This window comes from Microcaecilia unicolor, chromosome 10, assembly GCF_901765095.1.
Source record: "Microcaecilia unicolor chromosome 10, aMicUni1.1, whole genome shotgun sequence".
NCBI lineage: Eukaryota > Metazoa > Chordata > Amphibia > Gymnophiona > Siphonopidae > Microcaecilia > Microcaecilia unicolor.
The window spans coordinates 53457796-53481063 of NC_044040.1; the positions used below are offsets into that span (position 1 = coordinate 53457796).

Here is a 23268-nt window from a genome sequence, read left to right on the forward strand (position 1 = left end):
GGGGCACATTTTGCCCTGCCTCCCCACTGTTGTCTGCTCCCACCACAACTCCACATACCAGGAATGGTGGGGGTCCCCAACTTAAGCCTCACCAGGAGAAACCTTCCTCCAGTGATGTTCTCCCCTGTGCTGCCTGCCCTGCTCCCTCCCCCCACATGCATGCTCAGTTTTAATGAAATTGAGCAAGAGGGAAGCTTCATGCATGCTCAATTTCATTAAAACCAAGCATGCACGGGGTGGGGGGAGGAAGTAGGGTAGGCAGCTCAGTGGCAAACATCACTGGAGGAAGGCTTCTCCTGGCGGGGGGGCCCAGGTCCCCCCATGACTACGCCACTGGATTAAATAAATAGAAAACTAAATTATCCGAGGATAAGCAATCATAATTGCCTGGAATCTATATAGCTCAACTTAAGTTGCACATGCAAATCCGGTCATATTCTGGATTTGTGCATGCAACTTAATTAATTGACAAAGCCAATCACAGCTGATAATTGCCAATTAACAAGCAATTATTGACACTAATTAACATTAATTAGAATTTACATGCAGAACTATCTAATCGCATTCTATAATGTGATGGATGTAAATCCTAAGTCATATACTACTACTCATTTCTATAGCGCTACTAGACATACACAGCGCTGTACACATTATATGCAGGTGCTTTCTTTGTCCCTAGAGGGCTCACAATCTAAGTTTTAAGGGGGCGTCAAATGGGCAGGTCATGAGCATTTCACAAATCTATGTGCATTGTTATAGAATACACCTGGTCCGTGCCTAATTAGGTGTGGGCATTTACACTAGGTTTTACTTGACATAACTGCCTGTGACTAAATTTAGTTGTGCAGATGGGCACTCGGCATATTCTATAATCTGCATGTAAATTTAGGCTTATTCTATAAAGTACGCTTAGGTGTATTTTTTTCCATGTGGATTTTTGAAGTGTTATATATAGAATCTAGTCCAGTATTCTCACATGTTGGTAAAGTCATCCATGGAGCCCAGTGCGGACACTGCCATAGAGCGCTGTCACTTTAAAACTTTGAGGCAGTGTCTCCACCATGCATGTGCGGGTGCCTTCCCACCAGACGCTCAAGCGCGGGATCAGCAGTCTTATCATTTTCCAATGAGCAGAGATGTTAGTTTTCTAGTCTCTCCTCGGTGTGTCAAACTTTTGCTTTTTGGTGCCGTCCCTTTTCAGTAAATTTTTTCTTCATATTCTTCTTTTCTTTCTTAATTTTGTTCCGTTTAGTCATTTTAAAATTATTTTTAATTTTTTTAAACACGTCTTAGTAAACAGGGCCCTTAGATTTTCCGTCAATGAAAAAAGATAAATCAAAGTCTATTTGGGAGAGATCTTTTGTATATCAAAGTGCCAAAATCCAGAATAATATTCCTTACCAGATTCATCAGATTCCATCTTTTCTTCTTTTTCAAAAGGCACTCAAAACTTATTTATTTTTAATTTAGTGATTGCACATTTTTTTATTTGGCTTTTTAATAAGGAAGATTGTTGTAAATTCCTTTGAATGTGAAGTTTTCTTTTATTTACAGTATAATCCGCCTTGAATCCTGAGGGTTAAGGGTGAAATATATAAATTGTACAATACAATGCAATACAATACAATCTGTGTGCTAACCCCAGATATGCAAGTCCCAAAGGAGGCGAGAGGGTTAACTGAAAGAACTGTTAAAAAAATTACTGAAAATTAAAAGCTACTGCTAAGCAAAGTAAGATTATCCTGAAGCTCAAAAGCCTTCAAAATACGATAAAAAAAGTAGAAATAATTTCTCTAGGCTCAGAAATATGCCAGGATGACATTTATATTTGAGTCTCTGAGAATATTCTTAGCTTTGGATCATCTGTTTTTGTCTGTTCTAATAACACGGTTGCCGCAACTGCCAGTATAGATAATAACACTGGCAAAAATGGAATAAAAATGACTCTGAGCTGTGGTATCTAAAAAAGTACATTGAAATGGAAGAGTAGTTCAGCTTACGAGACAGGAAAGAGCCTGTTCTGTTGAATATTGTAGCTATCTAGGATATGGTTTTTAGGTCTATTTAATACATGTGGAGGGGCATTTTCGATATGACGTCTATAACCGAGTTTGGACGTTTTGCAAAAAAGTCCAAAATCTGAATAGAAAAGAAGTTCATTTTCAAAAAAGAAAAACATCTTTTTTTTTTTTTCAAAAATACTGTTTTGAACAAGGTTTTGTGATTTGTACATTTTGTTTTTTGGTCCATTTTCGAAAAAAAACAAAAAAAACATCCATGTGCAAAACGCACAAAATCAAGCCATTGGGTTGTAGGCGGAGCCAGCATTTTTAGTAGACTGGTCCCCCTGACATCCCAGGAAAGCAATAGGGCACCCTAGGGGGCACTGCAGTGGACTTCATAAAATGCTCCCAGGCACACATCTCACTGTTGCTCCCTTACCTTGTCTGCTGAGACCCCCAAAACCCACTAACCCCAACTGTACACCACTACCATAGCCCTTGCGGGTGAAGGGGGCACCTATATGTGGGTACAGTGGGTTTCTGGTGAGTTTTGGAGGACTCACAGTTTCCTCCACAAGTGTAATAGGTAGGGGGAGGTAGGAGCCTGGGTCCACCTGTCTATAGTATGTTTCACCCACCACTACATTACTCCAGGGACCTGCATGCTGTTCTAATGGACCTGAGTATAACATCTGAGGCTGTCATAGAGGCTGACAAGTAATGTTTTTCATCACATTTTTGGAGGGGTAGGAGGGGGAATAAGGGGAGATCATCCTTGATTCCATCCAGTGGTCATCTGCTTATTTAGGGCACCTTTTTGTGCCTATAAAAACAGGTCTAGCTCAAAACGTCTTAATTTTAGCTTTGTTCCATTATGGCTGAAAAACGTCTAAGTCTTAGGAATGCCCAAGTCCCAGCCTGATCATGCTTCCTTGAGATTTGGACGCATTTCTGATGGACTTCATAGGAAAAACGTCTAAAAATAGGTTTTTGTGAGAAAAACGTCCAAATGCTGCTTTATGCCACTTTTTAGATTTTTTCTGTTTTGAAAATGAGCCCATAATTTTATTAGCAGTAGTAGTATTAGTATTGTTACTATTTGTTTACTGAGGGCTCCTTTTAAGAAGCTGCTGTAAAAGGGGGCCTGTGGTTGCGTCGGCGCGTGTTTTTGATGTGCGTTAAGGCCCCCTTTTAACGTAGTAGGTAAAAGGCTGGGTGATGCTAAGGGCTCCTGCACTTACCCAGCGGCAACCAGGTAAGCTCCGGCGCTACAAAAATACAAAATATTTTTGTAGCGCCGGAAATGGGGCGCACTGGGGGGTGGGAACTACCGCCAGGCTCCTGCAGTAGCCTGGTGGTAGTACTGAATTGGCGTGCGGCAAATCCTTTGTAAATGGGCCACTTAATTAATATTACCTTTAATCTGTAGTGATCTGATTTCTTTTTTTTTTTTTTTTGGAAATTTGTTAATTAGAGTTTACTACTACTACTACTACTACTATTTAGCATTTCTATAGTGCTACAAGGCGTACACAGCGCTGCACAAACATAGAAGAAAGACAGTCCCTGCTCAAAGAGCTTACAATCTAATAGACATAGTTTAAAGTTTAATAGTTTAAAGATACAACAAACACAAACATAATACAGCATTAGAAAACACACCAAGCTGAGGTCAATTCTGAACATTAGTCTGCAGGCGAAAAGAAAAAGGTCTAAGGATTTCCATTTTTGAAGAGTAGAAGTGTGCCCAGTAAGAGAAGTGCTGCGGTCTGTTCGTACTTTTTGTAGAGGAGAATCCAGTGCCACCAAACCACCACGTTCACTTGGGAATTGTCCTTTCAGTTCGATACGATCAGTTTCAGTGCAACTGAAACCAAAAGTCAAACAGTGACCTATCATGCGCTTGAGGAGAGAAATGAGATACAAGTGGATTTCCGATTATATATTTGGTGTGAAAAAGGTCCATGAAAAACAAAAATGTCTTCCAGTTTCCCCATACATCTGACCAAAATGATTGAAAATGTTTTGTGGGTAATTTCTTTTGTTATTTTGAGGTTTCAATTCTTTTTATTGATTATAACAATTACAAGAACCTTGGGTGTCTCTAGCATTTAGCACGTACTAAAAATGCTAACACGCCTCTAGTGTGGCTCAGTAAACAGGGCCCTAAATCACTTTTCCGTGATTTCATTGGGTTCATAAGGATAAAGCAAATGGAAGATGTTAAATAAAATTTCTTATAGCTTTTAGACGTGATACGAGCTGTCTCAAACTGAAAGGAAAGCCGCTTAGTAGGTATGCAACCAGTTTTTTACATATGACGATTTGCGGCGTGTGCATCATTTATGTGAGCAGCCCTCAGATGTACTGTTCCTGTGAGACAACTTCTAGGATTTAGTAATAAAAACTAAATATCTCAATTGTGTTTCCGATGCACAGAACCAGATGCCTCCTTTCAAATGCTTATTGCTCAGCTCCAGTGAAAAAGAGAAGTGCTGTTGATTGATACTGGGATTTTGATGCAAAGGTTATCCATTCAAATACTAGGGGGAAAAATCTGCACTAGAATGAGACTAAGTAGAGAGGACTCTGCTTTTAAATTGATGCTTCTGCAACATAGTTTGCAGTGAGCAAACCTTTCTTAAAGGAGCCTGACAAGGTTGAAATGAATGCAGGGAAGGCCAGAGATAAGACTGGGGTCTATCATGTTGCAACAGGAAGTGACTTGGACAGATTAGATAGGCCTTTTGGTTGTTATCATTTATTATATTCTGCTTGGTTTGGCTTTGTGTTTGTTTGGTTCCTTATTGGGTAGTCGTAATGTTTGAGATGGATTTGAGCTCTGCTCATATTTTTTTTTAATTTACTTTAGAAATATTTGGAACCCTCCAGTCACTCAAAGTGGTGTTACATATCTATGTTACATTTTCTTGAAGGCTCACAGCTGGTCTTGATCTAATAGAATCAGGTGGCATTTGCTTGTGAAACAGCAAAGATACACAGATAGAACCAGATTCAGTAAATAGCGCCCAAAATTAGGTGTTGTAAAGATCTGCACCGAGCACTAATTTTCTAAAGGTTGCTTAGCGCTAAGCAACCTTTATAAAATAACCTAGTGTAAATCCTCATACCCAACTGAGTTGGACACATAAATCCAATTATTCTGTAATACTGTGCTTAATTTCTGGGAACATCCCTGACCCGCCTGTGTTCCTCCCGTGGCCACTCCCCCTTTGGAGTTGGGTGCTATGAAATTGTGGCACGCATGTTATAGAATAGGTGATAGGGCAGAAGCACACGTAACTCCTAATTACTGCCAATTAAATGCCAATTAACTCCATTTAACTCCAATAATTGTTTGACTAATTCGTTATGTGCGCATCTGGGATTGGCACCCAAATTTGGATGCCCAACTTTAAGCAACCTACATAGAATCCAGGGGATTGTGTTCACTACAGCTCCCTGAGTTGCATGAACCTGCCCTGTTCTTTTAATATACATATTTTCCTTTTCTATCTCTGACCATACAGAGACACTTCAGTGCACAGATTTAAACTGGATTTGTATTTTAAAGAGTTTGATATGATTGAATTACTTTTGCAAGATTTTTACCTTCATCATCCTCTGCTGAGCGACAGTAGAACTATGCACATTGAAATGACTGATTTGGAATTGAGCTCTTTCACCTATACTAGAAAAACTGTAAATCAGTGTTAGCCATCACCATGCGACACACAGATATTTAGATTCACAGCCTGGCATCATTGAAATAATAAGCAAAAACTGCAGGAAAAGATCATTCTTTTGCAAAGTATCTCCCTCCCATTATACTTTCTATGATGGTGTTCCCTTTATATTGAGCTTCCACAATGCAGCATCCATCTGCTAAAATCGTCCAAATCCGTAGTGGAGGAGTAGCCCAAGAACTGGGGAACTGGGTTTGATTCCCACTGCTGCTCCTTGTGACTCTGGGCATGTCACTTAACCTTCTATTTTCCCAGGTACAAAATAAGTACCTGTATGTAATATATAAACTTTGATTGTAACCACAGAAAGGTGGTATATTAAATCCCATCCTCTTTCCTTAATATGGCAAAAATAATCATTGCAAATATGTAGATGATTTTAAAGGTGTTTGAATAATGTATCACAAGTTAATGAACATATCAGGAGGCTAATAAATGGCTACATGTGTGTTGATGTGTCAAGTGGTGCTTATATGGTGACTGGCTTTGAAGAAATAAGACTGGTGCTGGGCAGACTTGTATGGTCTGTGTCTCATGTATGGCAATCCAGTTTAGAATGGGCTGGAGAGGGCTTCAACGACAATTCCAGTAGTTGGAATGTGAGGACAGCGCCGGGCAGAGTTTTATGATCTGTGTCCCGCAGATGACAAGACAGATTTGGATAGGCTGCAGTGGGCTTCGATGGCAACTCGAGTAGTTGGAACATAAGGACAGTGCTGGATCGGCTTCTATGATCAAGTATTTTATATAACAGCAGAAAGGGTGGTAGACTACAATCCAAGATGACAACCGTAATAAAGTTCAGAAGTCCAATGCTTCTAAAATCATAAAACTTTATTCTCTAAAATACACAGGATGCGTAAATAATCTTAACCCAACACAGGCTGTGTGTCGGCTGCAAGCCTTCCTCAGGGGTCTTTACTGTCAACAATGCATGGGAAAGAATGGAGAATAATGTATCAAAGGTAAAACACAACAGAAGGAAAGAGTTCCGTATCAAGATAGAGCGTTTAGTCCAAATTCTTTGGAATTGGGAATTACTTGAGGTGGAATTATAAAACAGACATGGGTACTGAACAAGTGAATATGAATTAAAAGCAGCTTCAAAAAGGTGGGTTTTTAAACTAGATTTCAAGTCGGCCAGAGCTGGAGCTTGACATACTGATTCAGGAAGTCTATTCCAGGCGTATGGTGCAGCAAGATAAAAGGAATAGAGTCTGGAGTTTGCAGTGGAGGAGAAGGGTATAGATAAAAGAGATTTACCTGATGAATGGAGTTCCCGGGGAGGACTGTAAGAAGAGACAAAAGTGGAGAGGTACTGAGGAGCTGCAGAGTGAATGCACTTGTAAGTCAGTAAGAGGAGTTTGAATTGTATGCGAAAATGGATAGGGAGCCAATGGAGTAACTTGAGGAGAAGGCTAATATGAGCATAGTAACACTGGTGGAATATAAGTCATGTAGCAGAGTTTTGAACAGATTGAAGGAGAGAGGGGTAGCTTAGTGGGAGGCTTGTGAGAAGTAGGTTGCAGTAGTCTAAACAAGAAGTGATAAGAGTGTGGATAAGGGTTTTGGTAGTGTGCTCAGAAAGGAAGGGATACATTTTGGTAATGTTATAGAGACAGAAACAAAATGACAGAGGCTCAGCATGGGAAATGGGCATTCGAGTCAGGATGTTAACATTTCTCCATCATTGTACAGAAGGCTCTTCTGAACAAGGAGCCTTTTGTAAAATATGCATAAAAATATGTTTGTCAACACGCAGAGCAGGAGCAGCTATTTTGCCAAATCCCAAATAGGAACAAGAACAGCAACTTCCGCAAACTACTGAAGACCCATCTCTTGACAAGATATACCACAAAGATCAACACATCTGAAACTCCTCACATATGTTATATTACTATCATGTATTCCATTACCATGTAACCCAAAACTCCTTCTGTAATAACAAATGTCTATTCTCTTCTATTTCCACTATCCATGATGTATTGTAAGCCACATTGAGCCTGCAAAGAGGTGGGAAATGTGGGATACAAATGCAATAAATAAATAAATAAATCTTCAGCTTGCCAACAGTTTATATGTGGAACCATCTAGAGCTATAGGTTATGGCAAAATTTTGTTTATTGCTATTTTCGTTTATTATTTTGCAACTGTCATGTGTGGATGCTGCTCCTTATGGGATGAATTCTGTAAATCATGCGTAAAAAATTGGCTCTGAAAAAAACCTGCTTAAGCGCTATTCTATAAGTCAAGCCTAAAGTGCAGGGGTCGCACATAAATTTATCTGTGTCCATTTGTACCAACAAAACAAGGTGCAAATGCCCCCGCCTAAATTTGTGCGCAGAACCCCCTTATTCTACAATTGTGTATGTACTCAAATCCACACCCACGCTCTACCCCAAACACCCATGACCCTCCCATTTCCATGCTCTCTTTTCCCTGGATTTGCGTAAAAGTTAGGCGCAGATAACATGCCTAAACTTATGCATGCAGATGCTAATTGATTTCAGTTAGCACCAATAATTGCTTGTTAAAAGCCAATTGGCACTAATTGGCTCATTATTCAATTAAATTTGCTTGTAAATTGGGCTGCCACACAAATTTGCATACACAATTTTGGTGACTTTTATAGAATCAGGGGGGTATATGTGAATCCAGTCTACATGTGTAAATATGCCCAGATATACTTCTCAAAATGACCTCTTAAACATATGAAGAATGGTCATTAAATCTCATCTTTTTGAATGTCACTGTATCCTGCTATCAGACAATTGATAGATTCAGATACTTGAGAGTTTCAGGCAATATAAACATATAAATGCAGTTTGCTACTCTCTTTTTAATGCTTAATTTTGTGGTCATATTTATTTCTGCTTAATTGTAGAGTGTATGAGATTGCTTTTGACCTCAGGAGCATACGTAGACGCTGCTGATAAAAATGGCTTTACAGCCTTATGCTCGGCTGCTGCTCAGGGACATTTCAAGTAAGTAATATGCTAGCAAAGGAAGAGAGCTTTCTTGTCCAGTAATGATTTCTTTCTCTAAGGAGTATATGCCTTATTCTGGCTTTGCAAAGGATTATTGCCCTTCAAAAGGATCAAGGCTTGAATGACGATATCCCTGAATGCAGCAGATCAGACACCGAACTGAAACATTTCTGCTGTTGAGAAAGATATTTTAGGGACTGCTATAGAAATGACTTGTCCAATTCACTAAGGACTAGATTCTATATATGGCACCAAATAAAACGTGCTTGGCACTACTCTATAAACCTCGTCTAAAGTTAGGTGCAGGCTATAGAATACAAGTAGCGCCTGTTCTTGCAACTAAATTTAGTCACAGCCATTTACGCCAACTAAAACCTGGTATAAAAACGCATGACTAATGTAGGCGCAGATCGGGCATATTCTATAACACTGCATGTAAATTTTAGGAATATCCTGACCTGCCCGTGCCCCTCCTGTGGCCATGCCCCCTTTCGAGATTCAGGCAGTCCAATTTACACACATTGCTTTATAGAATATGCTTAGTGAACTATATGTGTAACGCCTAATTAGTGCCAATTAGTACTGATAATTGCTTGTTAGTGTCCAATTATCAGCGCTGATTGGCTTGTTACCCAATTAAAATCCATTCACAAATCGGCTACGCATGCTGATTTGTGTATGGAACTCTAGTCACCGTATATGGAATCCGGGGGGTAAAGGACTCAGAGAGAAAATGGATGGTGGACATGGAGAGAAAAAGTAGTGCCAAATGGACAGATAGTTTAGAGAAGCAAGAGGAAAGCAGAAACCAGAGACTGGGACCAGCACAATAAGAAAAAGAAAATGACCAGACAACAATGGTAGAAAAAAGAATTGTATTTTCTATTGATTGACTGGAATATGTCAGTTTTGGAATGTGCAGCTACCAAAACTAGTTTTAGACATGGCCGGGGCCCACGCGAAAAACCTCACTCATTGGCCTCCAATCTTCAGCATAGCGGTGGTAAATCTCTAGCTTTGGGATGGGCCACCCTTCGCATCTCTGCCCGCTGGTTCTCCTAGACTTCATAGCTACTGCTGTGTCAGCAGAAAGCAGGTTCCTCTATGTGTGCTGTTGCTGGCTTTGCTGGACTCAGAAACAAGAAGTTACACCTAGAGCTTGATGTAACTTTCTGTTTCTGAATCTGGCAGGGCCAGTGGCAACACACGCAGGGGAATGTCCCCGCGTCTAACTTCTGCTTGCTGCTGCCACTGCAACTGCCTTGCTAAGAAGCAGTGGGCCAGGCGCAGGAGTAGGAGACTACATAAAGTGAGTGAGCCAGCAGGAAGGGGAGAGGAAAGGGAGACAGACTGGGCAAAGCAGGATATTGGGGGGGGGGGGGGGAGATGGAGCAATGCAGAATATGGAAAGTAAGAGATGAGGCAGTGCAGAATATGGAAGGTGATAGGAGGAAATGAAGCAATGCAGAAAAAGGGGGATTAGAGATTAAACAATGTAGGATATGGGGTAGGGAGAGAGAGCAATGCAGACTATATAGGGGGAAGATAGGATATGGAGGGTGGGGAGAGATGGAGCAGTACAGGATATGGGAAGAAGAAACAGGAAAATGCAGGACATGGGGGGGGGTGAAAAGAAAAGGAGCAAAACATGATATTGAGGGAGATGAGGCACTGCAGAATATGGGAGGGGGGACAAGACAGTACTAGATGGTTGAGGGGTAGGAGATAGAGACAGAGCAATGGGGCAGTGTGAGATAATGATTTGTTTTGGTGGTAGTGATGGTGGGAAAAGAGGGAGAGACAGAGTGATGCTGATGTTGTAGGGAGGGAACAGAGAGATGGGCAATGCTGGATGGTGGTGGTGGTGTGTGAGAGGGAAGAGATGGTGTGATGATGGTGGGGGCGATTGGCAGAGGAGTGACGCTGGATGGTGAGGTAGAAGAGAGCAATGGGTTGATGGTGGACGATGGAGAGAAAGGAGCAATGCTGGATGGCAGGGGAAGAGAGGAATGAATTTTGAAAATGGGAGATATAAGAAAGAAAGAAGGGAGATGCTGGACATGAACAGAGGGGGAGGAAAAGGGAAGAGAGATGGGAAATGTGCATGATGGCGGGGAATGGAAGGGAAGAGAAAATGCAGGAGATATTGTTCATGCATAGAGGAGAAGGGAAAAAGAGAAGGGAGGAGATGCCACCCATAGATAGAGACAGATACATTTGAGGATGCTAGATAGATTTGATAAGAGAGCAGAACAATGGAAAAAAGCTGAATGTGAAAGATGGATATAGAAAAATAAGTTGTGAATGGACAGAAGGCACTGGAAATAGAGTTCAGAGAACAGACAGAGAGAACCAGAGACAGGGAACAGGATGATTAGAAAAATAAAAATACCAGACAACAAAGGTAAGAAAAATGATTTTATTTTCGGTTTAGTAATTGTAAATTTTCAAAATTGGCATATTCATCTGCTGTTTATATTTTGCCCCGTACAGGAAGAAATGCGGGGGGAACGCTTTATGCAATTAATTGTTGGATTAAAAATTTGAAATTCATTGTGTGTCTAAAATTTGTAATCAATGTGCAGCCTTAATTATAGTAGATATTGTGAGTAGCAGAGAATTTTGATGAAGGAAAGCTGCTGAGAGTCATGGCTTCATATCCCTGAACATATAGGGCAGGCATCTGTTTATTCAGCTGTAATTGAACAATAATGGCATTATTCATCTTCTCATATGTGCCTCAGAAGCCTTTTTACAGTCCAGGTGCCATTCTCTCCAGAGGCATCATTAATGAATTTCAAAAAGCATTCAGATCTTTTGTGTTTCAAAAATACCATTTAAATACAAGTAGCTGCCTTTTTTGTTTGTTTGTTTCTATGTTCATGAGAGATACGAGTAAATGGATAGAGCATTGAACTAAGAGCTGTAGCTTTTCAATTATAATCTGTGAGACTCTGGGAAATCAATTCTCTATTTTCTCATTGATGACTCACAATGGGTCTTTGATGTAGTACAAGTTTCAAATGAGCATGAGCTAGTAGGCAGATGACATGTGAGTGACTGATATCGAGATCAAATGTATGATATTGTATTTCCTCCATGGTTTTTCTTCTATGTATAGTCTTGTTTCCACTGTAAGAATTTTTTCTCATATTGTGATAATTTTTGAAAAATATTAAAAAGAAAATTAAAAAAAACATGTGAGTTACTGAATATTCAGTAAGAGGGTAATTTTTTATTAGGTATCGCCATTTAGACATCCCGATGCCGTGCGGTGAGATCCTGTTCTATAATGGCATTAAGGCACTCAAATACTAGAATAAGCTGGTACTAGTGCACCTTACATTTATGTATCTGCAGTTACACCAACCATAGACCTGGCCTAAATGCAGCAGGTATGTGTGAAATTATAGTATTATGTAAATGCAGCAGGGTGGCGCGAAACTTATATTCTGTAAATGCGGCAAGGTTGACGCATAATTTATAGTATTCTGTAAATGTGGCAAGGTTGGCGCATAGTAACATAGTAGATGACGGCAGAAAAAGACCTGCATGGTCCTCTAGTCTGCCCAAGATAAAACCATATCTTGAATTTGTACCTGTCTTTTTCAGGGCACAGACCGTATAAGTCCTGCCCAGCAGTATTTCCTGCCTCCCAACCACCAGTCCCGTCTCCCATCACCGACTCTGGTACAGACCGTATAAGTCTGCCCTCCCCTATCCTAGCCTCCCAACCACCAACCCCTCTTCCCCCCACCTGCTCCGCCACCCAATTTCAGCTAAGCTTCTGAGGATCCATTCCTGCTGCACAGGATTCCTTTATGCATATCCCACGCATGTTTAAATTCCGTTACCATTTTCATAAGTTATAGAATTTTGTAAATGTGGCGAGGATGGGGCATAACTTCTAGTATTCTGTAAGTGCAGCAAGGATGGCGAGGATAGCACATAACTTATAGTATTCTGTAAATGCAGTAGGTTGGTGCGTAATTTATAGAATTTTGTAAATGTGGCAAGGATGGCGAGGATAGGACATAACTTCTAGTATTCTGTAAAATGCGTCAAGGATGCCGAGGATGGCGCATAACTTATAGTATCTGTAAATGCAACAAGGTTGGTTCATAATTTATAGTATTCTATAAATGTGGCAAGGATGACGTAAAACGTATAGTATTCTGTAAGTTACCTGTGTGAGAGCACCACCAATATTCCATCCATGTGCACCCCTTCCTTGCATTTATGCACAATCCCCTGGATTCTATAAAGTTTGCCCAAATTTGGCTGTGATCGAGAGATGAGCATGCAACCTAATTGGTTAACAGCCATTAATAATCAATAATTAGGCTCCAACAACCAATTACAGTGCACTCCATTTAAGTGCACATCGGATAAGTGCATGCTCTGTTTAACTGCATGCCGTACTTCGGTCCCATTTTTGGTGCCATCAATTTCAATGGGGACAAACTTTGGTTTAGCACACCACTGATAAGTGCAAGACTTTGGTCCTGGGGAAACTGAGGAACTGAGTTTGATTCCGGCACAGGCAGCTCCTTGTGACTCTGGGCAAGTCACATTAAACCCTCCATTGCCTGCCGCATTTAGCCTGCCATGAGTGGGAAAGCGCGGGGTACAAATGTAACAAAAATAAAATAAATAAAAATAAGATTCACTTATATGCATGGTTTAAGACCGCTCCTCTGCAGGAAAGACTCCACATCAGCGCACACGCGGAATATGGAAGCCGATTGGCATGTGACAAAGGGGCAGTAAATTTGAAATCTCGTTGGTTAACTGCCACAGGCAGAAGAAGCAAAAGAATGTGGTTAGAGTGTACACTGGAGTCGTTTTCGTTGCGCAACTGTAAGACTTTAACACTGGCTGAACGAATAAAAGTTCTTAAAAAATTAGAAAACAAAGAAAGTCAAGCATCTGTTGCTAAAGAATATGGTAACAATCCCGGTCAAATTTCACGTATCTTGAAGCAGAAAGACCAGCTTCTGAAAGACTGGCAAAAACAATACAAATCCACACTGGAAACGAAAACGGGCAGGAAAAGCTGAGGAGGTAGAAGATGCTCTTCTTCGGTGGTTTTCTCAAGTCAGGAGCAGACAGTTTCCTGTCAGTGATCCACTGCTTATGGAGAAAGCTAATCAGCTAGCTGAAAGTCTTGGACTAACTGAATTCAAAGCCACTGTTGGTTGGTTGGAAAAGATGGAAGGAGAGGAAATGGAAGTACCTGTATACAATATGTAAGCCACATTGAGCCTGCCATGAGTGGGAAAGCGTGGGGTACAAATGTAACAAAAATAAAAATAAATAAATAAAAACATAAAATTCAAGAAACAGCATGGTGAAAAATAAGACGCTGATGACTTTGGTGCTGAAAATTGGGTTGTTTCAGTTCTTCCTACCATCTTGAACGAATTTGCACCTCGTGACATTTTCAATGCTGACAAAAACAGTCTCTACTAGCGAGCGATTCCTGATGGAACACTTGCATTCAAACAAGCCGAAACTACAGGAAGTAAAACGTCGAAGGACCAACTGACGATCCTCCTTTGCTGCAATATGGATGAGAGTGAGAAGTTGGAACCACTCGTCACTGGAAAGAGCAAACAGCCCCGTTGCGTCAAGAATGTTAAGCGACTTCCTGTGTCATATGAGGCTAATGCAAATTCATGGATGACTGCGGAAATTTGGAAGCAGTGGCTAAGAAGTTAGACACTAGAATGCGGGCACAAAAGCGTCAGATTTTGTTGTTTTGTGATAATTGTGCTGCATACAGTGATGATGTCAGGCTGTCTAACGTCAATGTGGTCTTCCTGCCACCAAACACTACCTCTCTGATCCAACCTATGGATCAGGGCATAATAGCCAATTTCAAACAATATTATCGTGCTCCTGTGCTATGGCGTCTGTTGAGCGTTATGGATGACCAGACTGGCAAGGATAAACATGTTGTTGAACTGGCTCATAATCTATCCACTGTTGGATTCCCTACATATGCAGAAAGAAGCCTGGAATCAATGTTACACAGGCAACCATTGTGAACTGCTACAAGCGGGCAAGCGTTGTTAGGGATGTGGAGAGGGACGAACCAGATGCAGCTGTTGCAAATGCATCAGATGAACAGGCTATTGACATCCCAGCCGGTGTTACTGAAGAGGAGTTTCATCACTACGTAGCTGTTGATTATGATCTACAAACAGCTGACGGCAGCACTGATGTCCAGATATGCGCCTACACGCAGGCAATGGCTGATGATGAAACATGATGAAATGAGCAGCGAGGCACATGCTGATGAAATTCAACAAGCTCCTGTCATTTTTGCAAGAGCACTAGAGAGTCTCAACACTATGCGGGCCTATCTGGAGGCCACTAGATGTCAGTTCTATGACAGTTTTTAACCGTCCGGCAGACGTAGTCTATGGAACTCACAGACACAAGAGTGTACAGAGGACTATGACTGATTACTTCAAGTAAGCCTAACGTCAGTTAATGGAGACTGTATACTGTGTGTATAATAAACAGTACTGTACATATGTTTATCAGATGTCAAGCTTCTTTGGGTCACAATGGTTAAGTGCACGCTCCGGTTAACTGCATGTATTTCTTTGGTCCCAGACCCTTGCACTTAAGCGGGTTGCAAAGTATTGACATTAATTGGCACAAATTGGAGTTTGTGCCTGCGTCTGCCTTTGTGCTATTCTGTAACGATGTGCTCCCAAATTCCATAGCACGCAACCCTAAAGGGGACATGGCCATGGGAGGAGCATGGGTGGGTCAGGAGCATTCTAAATATTTGGGTGCAATATTATAGAATATTGCCAGGATTCACAGGAAGTTTCAGTTGGTGTAAGTCCTTGCACCCAAAGTTGGGTGCGGGAGTCTGTGCTAAGTGCTGTTTTGGAGCTCTGTTTATAGAATAGCGCTGAGCCTGGGTTTTTCCCAATGCCTAATTTTCAGTGCTATTTACTGAATCCAGCCCATACGCCACTTACATGTACTCTCACAGAAGCAACCCACTGACACTTTCATAGGTACATGTACACTTACATAAGTACATAAGTATTGCCACACTGGGACAGACCAAAGGTCCTTCAAGCCCAGTATCCTATTTCCAGCAGTGGCCAATCCAGGTCACAAATACCTGGCAAGATTCCTGAGAAGCTCAGTACATTTTATGATGCTTATCCCAGAAATAAGCAGTGGATTTTCCCAAGTCAATTTAATAGTGGTCTATGGACTTTTCCTTAGGAAGCCGTCCAAACCCTTTTTAAACCCCGCTAAGCTAACCACCTTTACCAATTCTCTGGCAATGAATTCCAGAGTTTAATACACATTGAGAGAAGAAAACATTTCTCTGATTTGTATTAAATTTACTATTTTGTAGTTTCATCACATGCCCCCTAGCCCTAGTATTTTTGGAAAGAGTAAACAAACGAGTCACGTCTACCCATTCCACTCCACTCATTATTTATAGACCTCTATCATATCTCCCCTCAGCCGTCTGTTCTCCAAGCTGAAGAGCCCTAGATGCTTCAACCTTTCCTCATAGGGAAGACGTTCCATTCCCTTTATCATTTCGTCGCCCTTCTCTGTACCTTTTCTAATTCCACTACATCTTTTTGGAGATGCAGTGACCAGAATTGAACACAATATTCAGATGCGGTCGCACCATGGACCGATACAAAGGCATTATAACATCCTCATTTTTGTTTTCCATTCCTTTCCTAATAATACCTAACATTCTAGTTCCTCTCTTAGCCACTGCAGCACACTGAGCAGAGCATTTCACGTATCATCAACAAAGAACCTTGCATTACACAGCTATAGTTTGGGTTCCTCTTTACTAAATGCTTCACTTTGCACTTGCTTACATTAAAACGTCATTTGCCATTAGGCTCCCAGTTTCGTAAGGTCCTCTTGTAATTTTTCACAATCCTCTCGCGATTTAACAACTTTGAATAAATTTGTGTCACTAGCAAATTTAATTACCTCACTAGTTACTCCCATCTCTAAATCATTTATAAATATATTAAAAAGCAGCGGTCCCAGCACAGACCCGTGAGGAACCCCACCATCTACCCTTCTCCATTGAGAATACTGACCATTTAACCCTGCTCTGTTTTCTATCCTTTAACCAGTTTTTAATCCACAATAGGATACTACTACCTCCGATCCCATGACTATCCAGTTTCCTCTGGAGTCTTTCATGAGGTACTTTGTCAAACGTCTTTTGAAAATCCAGATACACAATATCAACCGGCTCGCCTTTATCCACATGCATAAGAATTAGTATTCTGTATATTAATGCGTGCAAAGGGTGCTTAAATGCAGGTGGCCAGTTACAGAACTGCCGTACACATTTGTTTGTGGAAACCTACTACTTGTATTGGCCTAGTATAAATATGACTAAAATAATAGACACCAGTGCCAAAAGGCACATACATAGTTCTTGGGATATCATAATAATAAACCAATTCTTACTTATAGAAACTGGAGCTTAATAATCAAACCAACATAGGGTCCTTTTACTAAGGTGCGCCAAAAAATGGCCTACGCTAGTGTAGGGGTGTGGTTTGGACGCGCGCGGGTCCATTTTTCACGCACCTGTATAAAAGGTCTTTTTGAGGGGAGTGGGTGGTGGCCGAAAATGGACGTGCGGCAAAATAAAAATTGGCACACATCCTTTTTGGGCCTGAGATCTTACTGCCACCCATTGACTTAGCGGTAAGGTCTCATGTGTTAACCGAGCGGTAATCGTCAGTGAGCGTACGCTGCTGATTACCGCCCGGTTAGCACCGTATCGGACACAGGTCAGAAATGGAATTACTGCCCGGGCACGTGGTAGCTGGGTGGTAGCTCCAAATTGATGCGCATTGATGCACGCAGGCGCCTAAGCGCCTTGTAAAAAGGGCCTCATAGTTTGGCAAATATTCAGTGTGAGATAGTCAGTTATCTCCATTGAATATTAGCGCTTAACGCATACCCCCCGGATTCTATGTAGCGTGATCTAAATTGCTTAAATTGTTAACAAGCAAATCAACACCAATAATTGCCACTGAACAAGTATTATTGACACTAATTGGCATTAATTAGAATTTATGCACACAGCTGTCTAAGCATATTATATAATGCGATGCATGTAATTCTAAGGTCGCATAGTTGAAAAGGGGGTGTGGCCATGGGTATGGAATGGGCAGTTCGTGGACATTTCTAAAATCTATGGATGTTATTATAGAATACGGCTGGTTTGCACATAATTATGTGTCGCCGTTTACACAAAATTTTACTTGGCTTAACTGCCTGTTACTGAATTTGGTTGTGCAGACGGGTGCTTGGCCTATTCTGTAATCCGTGTGGAAAGTTAGGTGTATTCTATAAAGTACGCCTAAATTAGATGTACTTTATAGAATACTTCTAGGTCAGTTTTTTCTGCGCCACTTTTTTTGGTACCATATATAGAATCTAGTCCATAGCGGCTAACCAGCTAGCCGCAAACATTGAGCGCTTTGCTGGCTAAGTTTAGCAGTCAAAGCAGACCGCCTAAATAGCAGTCCTATCTTTGACCACTATAAACTTAACCTGTTAAGTTTAAACTGGCCAAAAAAAAAATGGATATTCAGTGCCGATCACCAGATACAGCCCAGCACTGAATATCCAGATTCAGTGCTGATTGTAGGACTTAGCTGGCCCTACCTCCCGCAGGCTGTATATTGGCTGGACATTGTCTTGTACAATGTTTGAAATTAAGAGGTTTGTTTCACTGGGCTACATAACACGCTGTACATTTTCCATGGGAGAGAATCATTTCTAAACTATTTAAAACATAATCAAGAATATGAAACCAAAAAGTCGTCGTATAAAAGTCCCCAAATATTTTGTCATAGCAACCCCAAATTAGCTCCATTTCCAAAATTAGGGCCTTTTTTCCTAAAGTTTAGCACATGCTAGTGGACGTTTGAATGCAGTAAGTGCCACATGGCCCATAAGTATAAAATAGGGCATGTAGCATGCTATAATTCTGTTAATGTGTGCTAAGCTTTAGTAAAGGGTCCATTGTCCTTGACAAAATCTATAATATTTTTTTTAAAAAAAGGCTCTCCATTCACAGCAGTTGAGCTTATGGAATACTGAATGAAGAATCAATTTCTGTTGTATGAAGTAAATTTGAAGGCAAATGTCTAAACATGCCAAACACAGAGATGTCAAGTAAAAACTCCAGGTTAAAGTTAATTAAAAACAGAGAAGGAAGGAAGGCAAAAAAGGAAGAAACCTTTAACGTGTTTGAATATTCCGTGGGCACTGTCAGATCCATCATTGAAAAGTGGAAACAGTTTAGCATCACCGAGATATTACCTTGATCAGGCCGTTCTGCTGGTCAGCAGGTATGGGTTAAAGAAACTGCAAAAGAAAGTCACTGTGAGGCCTAAGATTAGTTTAAAAGAGCCACAAAGATCTTTAGATGAGACAGGGGGAAAACATGGCCTATTTGAGAGATGTTGAGAAAAAAGCCACTGCTGAGAAAAAAACATTTGATGTGTCACGTAGCATTTACTAATACTTAGGGCCCTGTTTACTAAGGTGCGCTAAGGTTTTTAGTGCGTGCTAACCATGTAGACGCCCATAGGAATATTATGAGCATCTACATGGTTAGCGTGCGTTAATGCTTAGCGCTCACTAAAAACGCTAGCTCTGCTAGCTCGCCTCTAGCACGGCTTAGTAAATAGGCATAGGCCTAACACACACATCAACCCTGCTAATGCTATTCATCAGTAAAACATGCTGTGGCAGCATCATCTGTGGGGATGTCTTGCAGAACTGGGGATAGGGAAAGATGGATAAATCAATTTGTACAGGCTGATCCGAAGGCAAACCTGTTGCAGTCTGCCACAGACCTGAAAGAACTTGTGCTATTTTGCCAAGAAAAATGGGTAAAAAAACTGCACCATCCTGCTGTGCAAAGTTGGTAGATACTTCACCTTAATAACTCATGACTGTTATCGCTACAAAACAAATAATGAGCCAAGGGGTGTGAACACATAGGCCATCAAGACTTTCTGGTTTCTTATTTTTATTCCTTAATGAGTATTACTATAATATTTCTTATATAGTGAAACTGTAGAGCACGAAGCAAACTCCTACTGCTTTTGAATGGTATTTTTTAGACAGCAGTCTATGAAAGATGTACAAGGCTCTGAAGATTTTTTGGTTTCCAAGTTTCTTTAAGTTTGTTATACAGGCAATGGCATTGCCTTCATGATAATCTTATCAAGTATATGTGTTCAACCTAGGGTGCTGCTTTAGGAATGATATTGTGTAGGCTGACTTTCCTCATGTGTTTCCCTTGCTCTCAACCATGCTAGATGTACAGAATTATTACTTGCGTTCAATGCTGATGTTAACCATACTGCTGAAGGAGGACAGACCCCTTTGTACTTGGCTTGTAGACATGGAAATAGGAATGTACCAAACTCTTACTGGAGGCTGGAGCAGATCGATGCACAGTGGACCAGAGTAGTGGAAGAATCCAAAAGGGTTGTGTTGGGATTTCAAGCTGCTGCTGCGATGATTGTACCATGTCCGGTCCCTTTACTTTACATTCTTCTTGCACCTTTCATTTGTTATCAGCAGTAGTTTTAAAATGGCCATCTGTTGGAAATGCAAAGGCTTACTTGTTAACAGGGCTGGTGCAACACAGTAATCCCCAGATTCTATGATCTGCGTCTAAATTTGGGTGCGATGCAGAGATGGGAGGGCAACCTAATTAATGGGCCAATTAATATCAATAAATTGAATGCTAACAATTATTGATGTTAGTTGACACCAATTATGGGTTGCACATGCATCTGGCTATTCTATAAGCTTGGGCACCCAAATCCCATAGTGTGCAAACCAAAAGTGGGCGTGGTCACGGGAGGTGCATGGGCGGGTCAGGGTTGTTCTCAGAAGATTGCGCGCAGTGTTACACAATTATGGGGATTGGTGCCCAACTTGCATGCCAAGATTTATACCAGATTTCAGCTTGCATAAGTCCTCGTGCTCAAAGTTGGGCATAGGAATCCCCACTAGGCGCTATTCTATAAAGGGCATCATACTGGAGCACCCTTTATAGCGTAGTACTGAGCACTGATTTTTTCCCCAGTACCTGTTTTTCAGCACCATTACTGAATCCAGCTCTCAGTTCAGTAAGTACTGAAAGGAGATGCCAACATTTGGGTAGTTTATGAACATAGCTCTCTTACCTCCATTGCGCTGGCTCTGTGTGCACCGTGCCAGATTGATTTTCAGCTTTAACGGTCGCATGGAGCAGGAAATCCGACGCAAAATCTCATAAGACTGGAGACTACTAGACTTGCACTGGGGTTCCTTCCTGCACCATGCAGAAGTTAGGGGTGGGAGCAGCAGCAGCAGTCTCGGGGGGGGGGGGGGGGCAAGGGGAGCCAATTTGTAGTGTGCAGGGGAGGAGGGGCACCAGAAACCTTGGCTCCATCCTCATTTGTTAAGCACAGCATTCATCTGCAGTAGTTGAAAACATATATCCCTAGGGATGAGTAGCAGTAGCACGTTAATACAGTAAAGGCAAATGAGGGATCTAATTTTACCCGGCTTCTCTGTAGTACAGAGATAGCTATTGACAAAGGCTGTGCAAAAATTCATTCCTCTCACTAAATTGATTTCCCAGCTTTAGATGGTGTGAGGTCAGAACAGTGAACTTAGAGGTCACGTATAGAAAATACATTGCTGAGGCAGGTCTACAGTTGTAACCTTTTAATGTAAGGAGATCAAAGGAAAACTGAAGGCTGTTCATACAGTGGCCTGCTTTCACTTTGCTGTGCTGTTGCCGAGCAAAGATATTCATACCCTGAAAGGAGTCGATTCTTCTTTACGTCCTATTGAATTCCTGTAGTTGTCAGAGCTGTGATAGAAATGTAGAATAATCTGCATAAATTATATTAGGTTGGTAGAGCAGGGGCACTTGCTTTGCATATACCATAATAAAATGTTGACTTTAAACCTACTGTTTCTGCTTTCTGTTTGTGGATACTCTTCTGCCTTGTCTGTGCCTACATTCGGGGTATTTCAAAATTCCTGTAACATTCTGTTCTATTCTGTGATTTCTATTCCGCTTTTAACTTGCGATTTGGATCACAGAGCAAAGAGATATCCCAACCGGATAGAATTACATTAAAATCAATAATAAATATTAAATAAAATAAACTAATCTTAATAAAACATAACATTAAGAAACAAACAAATAAGTTTTTAAGACATTTTGAAAAGAACTGTAAGGAGTAGTTAAGTGAACTGTTATAGGTAGACTATTCCATATTTTTGTGCCTTGGAAGGCAAAGAATGTTCCCAAACAGACTTCAGTCGCGTGTTGTTTTACAGAAGGGACATCGAGAGACAGTTTTTTAGAACGCCTTAGATGTCCTCTATGACTTGGGAATATAAGCAAGTTTCCTACCATAACTGAATTTGAAGTTCTGCCTGATCCAAAGATTAATTTAGCAACTATATTCTGCAAAAGTTGGAGTCAGTGGCGTAGCCAGACAAGACATTTTTGGCTGGGCCCAGAGCTAATATGGGTGGGCACTATATTATATATATAATATATATATATATATATATATATATATATATATATATATATATATATATATATATATGTAGGTGCTCTACTTCTAGCATTTTTCCTCTCTCTCTCCCTCCTTTCATCCAGCATTTCTCCTGTTTCTCTCTCCATCTGACCACCAGGGTCTCCCCCTTGCTCCCCTACCTTCTCCCCAACAGCTTGTCTCTCCCCTGCCCTTTTCCATGTCCCCTCTTTCTCCCACCATCTTTCCATTCATCTTTCTCTCTGTACCCCTCTTCTATCCAGCATCCCAACTCTTCTTTCTTTCCATCCAGCTTCTCCCCTCTCACCTCCATCCAGCATGTCCCTTTGTCTCTCTCTCCCTTCCACCATCTTCCCTCGCTCTCCACCTTCTGTCCAGTGTCTCCCTCCTTTCATCCCATCTCCTCTCTCTTCCTCCTTTCATCCAGCGTCTCCCCTTTTTCTGTACCCATCCAACATTCTTTGATCTCTCTCTCTCCCCCCCCCCCACCATGCAACATACACCCTGACACACTTTCTTCCTCCTCCCCTTCCAAACAAAATATTTTTTTGTATGCTCCTCCAGCCCCAGCATTTTTTGTTTCCACATACCTTAGAGTCCTGAGGCACCCAAATGGCTGCTGAGATCAGCCAGGGAGCTCAACTGCATCTCTTCTACACGCTGCCACTGTGAGCAGCCTCAACAAAAGAAGAAAGCCATATCTCTCTAAAGACATTAGAGCTTGAAGCAGTTCATTAGGAAGACGACCAAAATGGTAAGGGGTCTACATGAGATTTAAAGGGTTATGGCTTTGATATAATGCCTTTCTGTGTTTATAGTTTTATGTTATGCAGGTATTTTCTCTGTGTCGAGTAGGCTCACAAGTTTTTGTACCTGAGACAATAGAGGATTAAGTGACTTGCCCAGA

The 23268-nt window shown here is 41.1% G+C and overlaps 1 protein-coding gene across 1 annotated transcript in view; it reads left to right on the plus strand.

Moving 5' to 3' along the window:
- Window positions 1–23268, plus strand: part of CTTNBP2 (cortactin binding protein 2) — a 321332-nt gene that overhangs the window by 178045 nt on the left and 120019 nt on the right. The window contains 3 exon segments of the mRNA XM_030216832.1: window positions 8634–8733; window positions 20106–20197; window positions 20200–20282. Coding sequence (XP_030072692.1) covers window positions 8634–8733; window positions 20106–20197; window positions 20200–20282 — 275 coding nt within the window.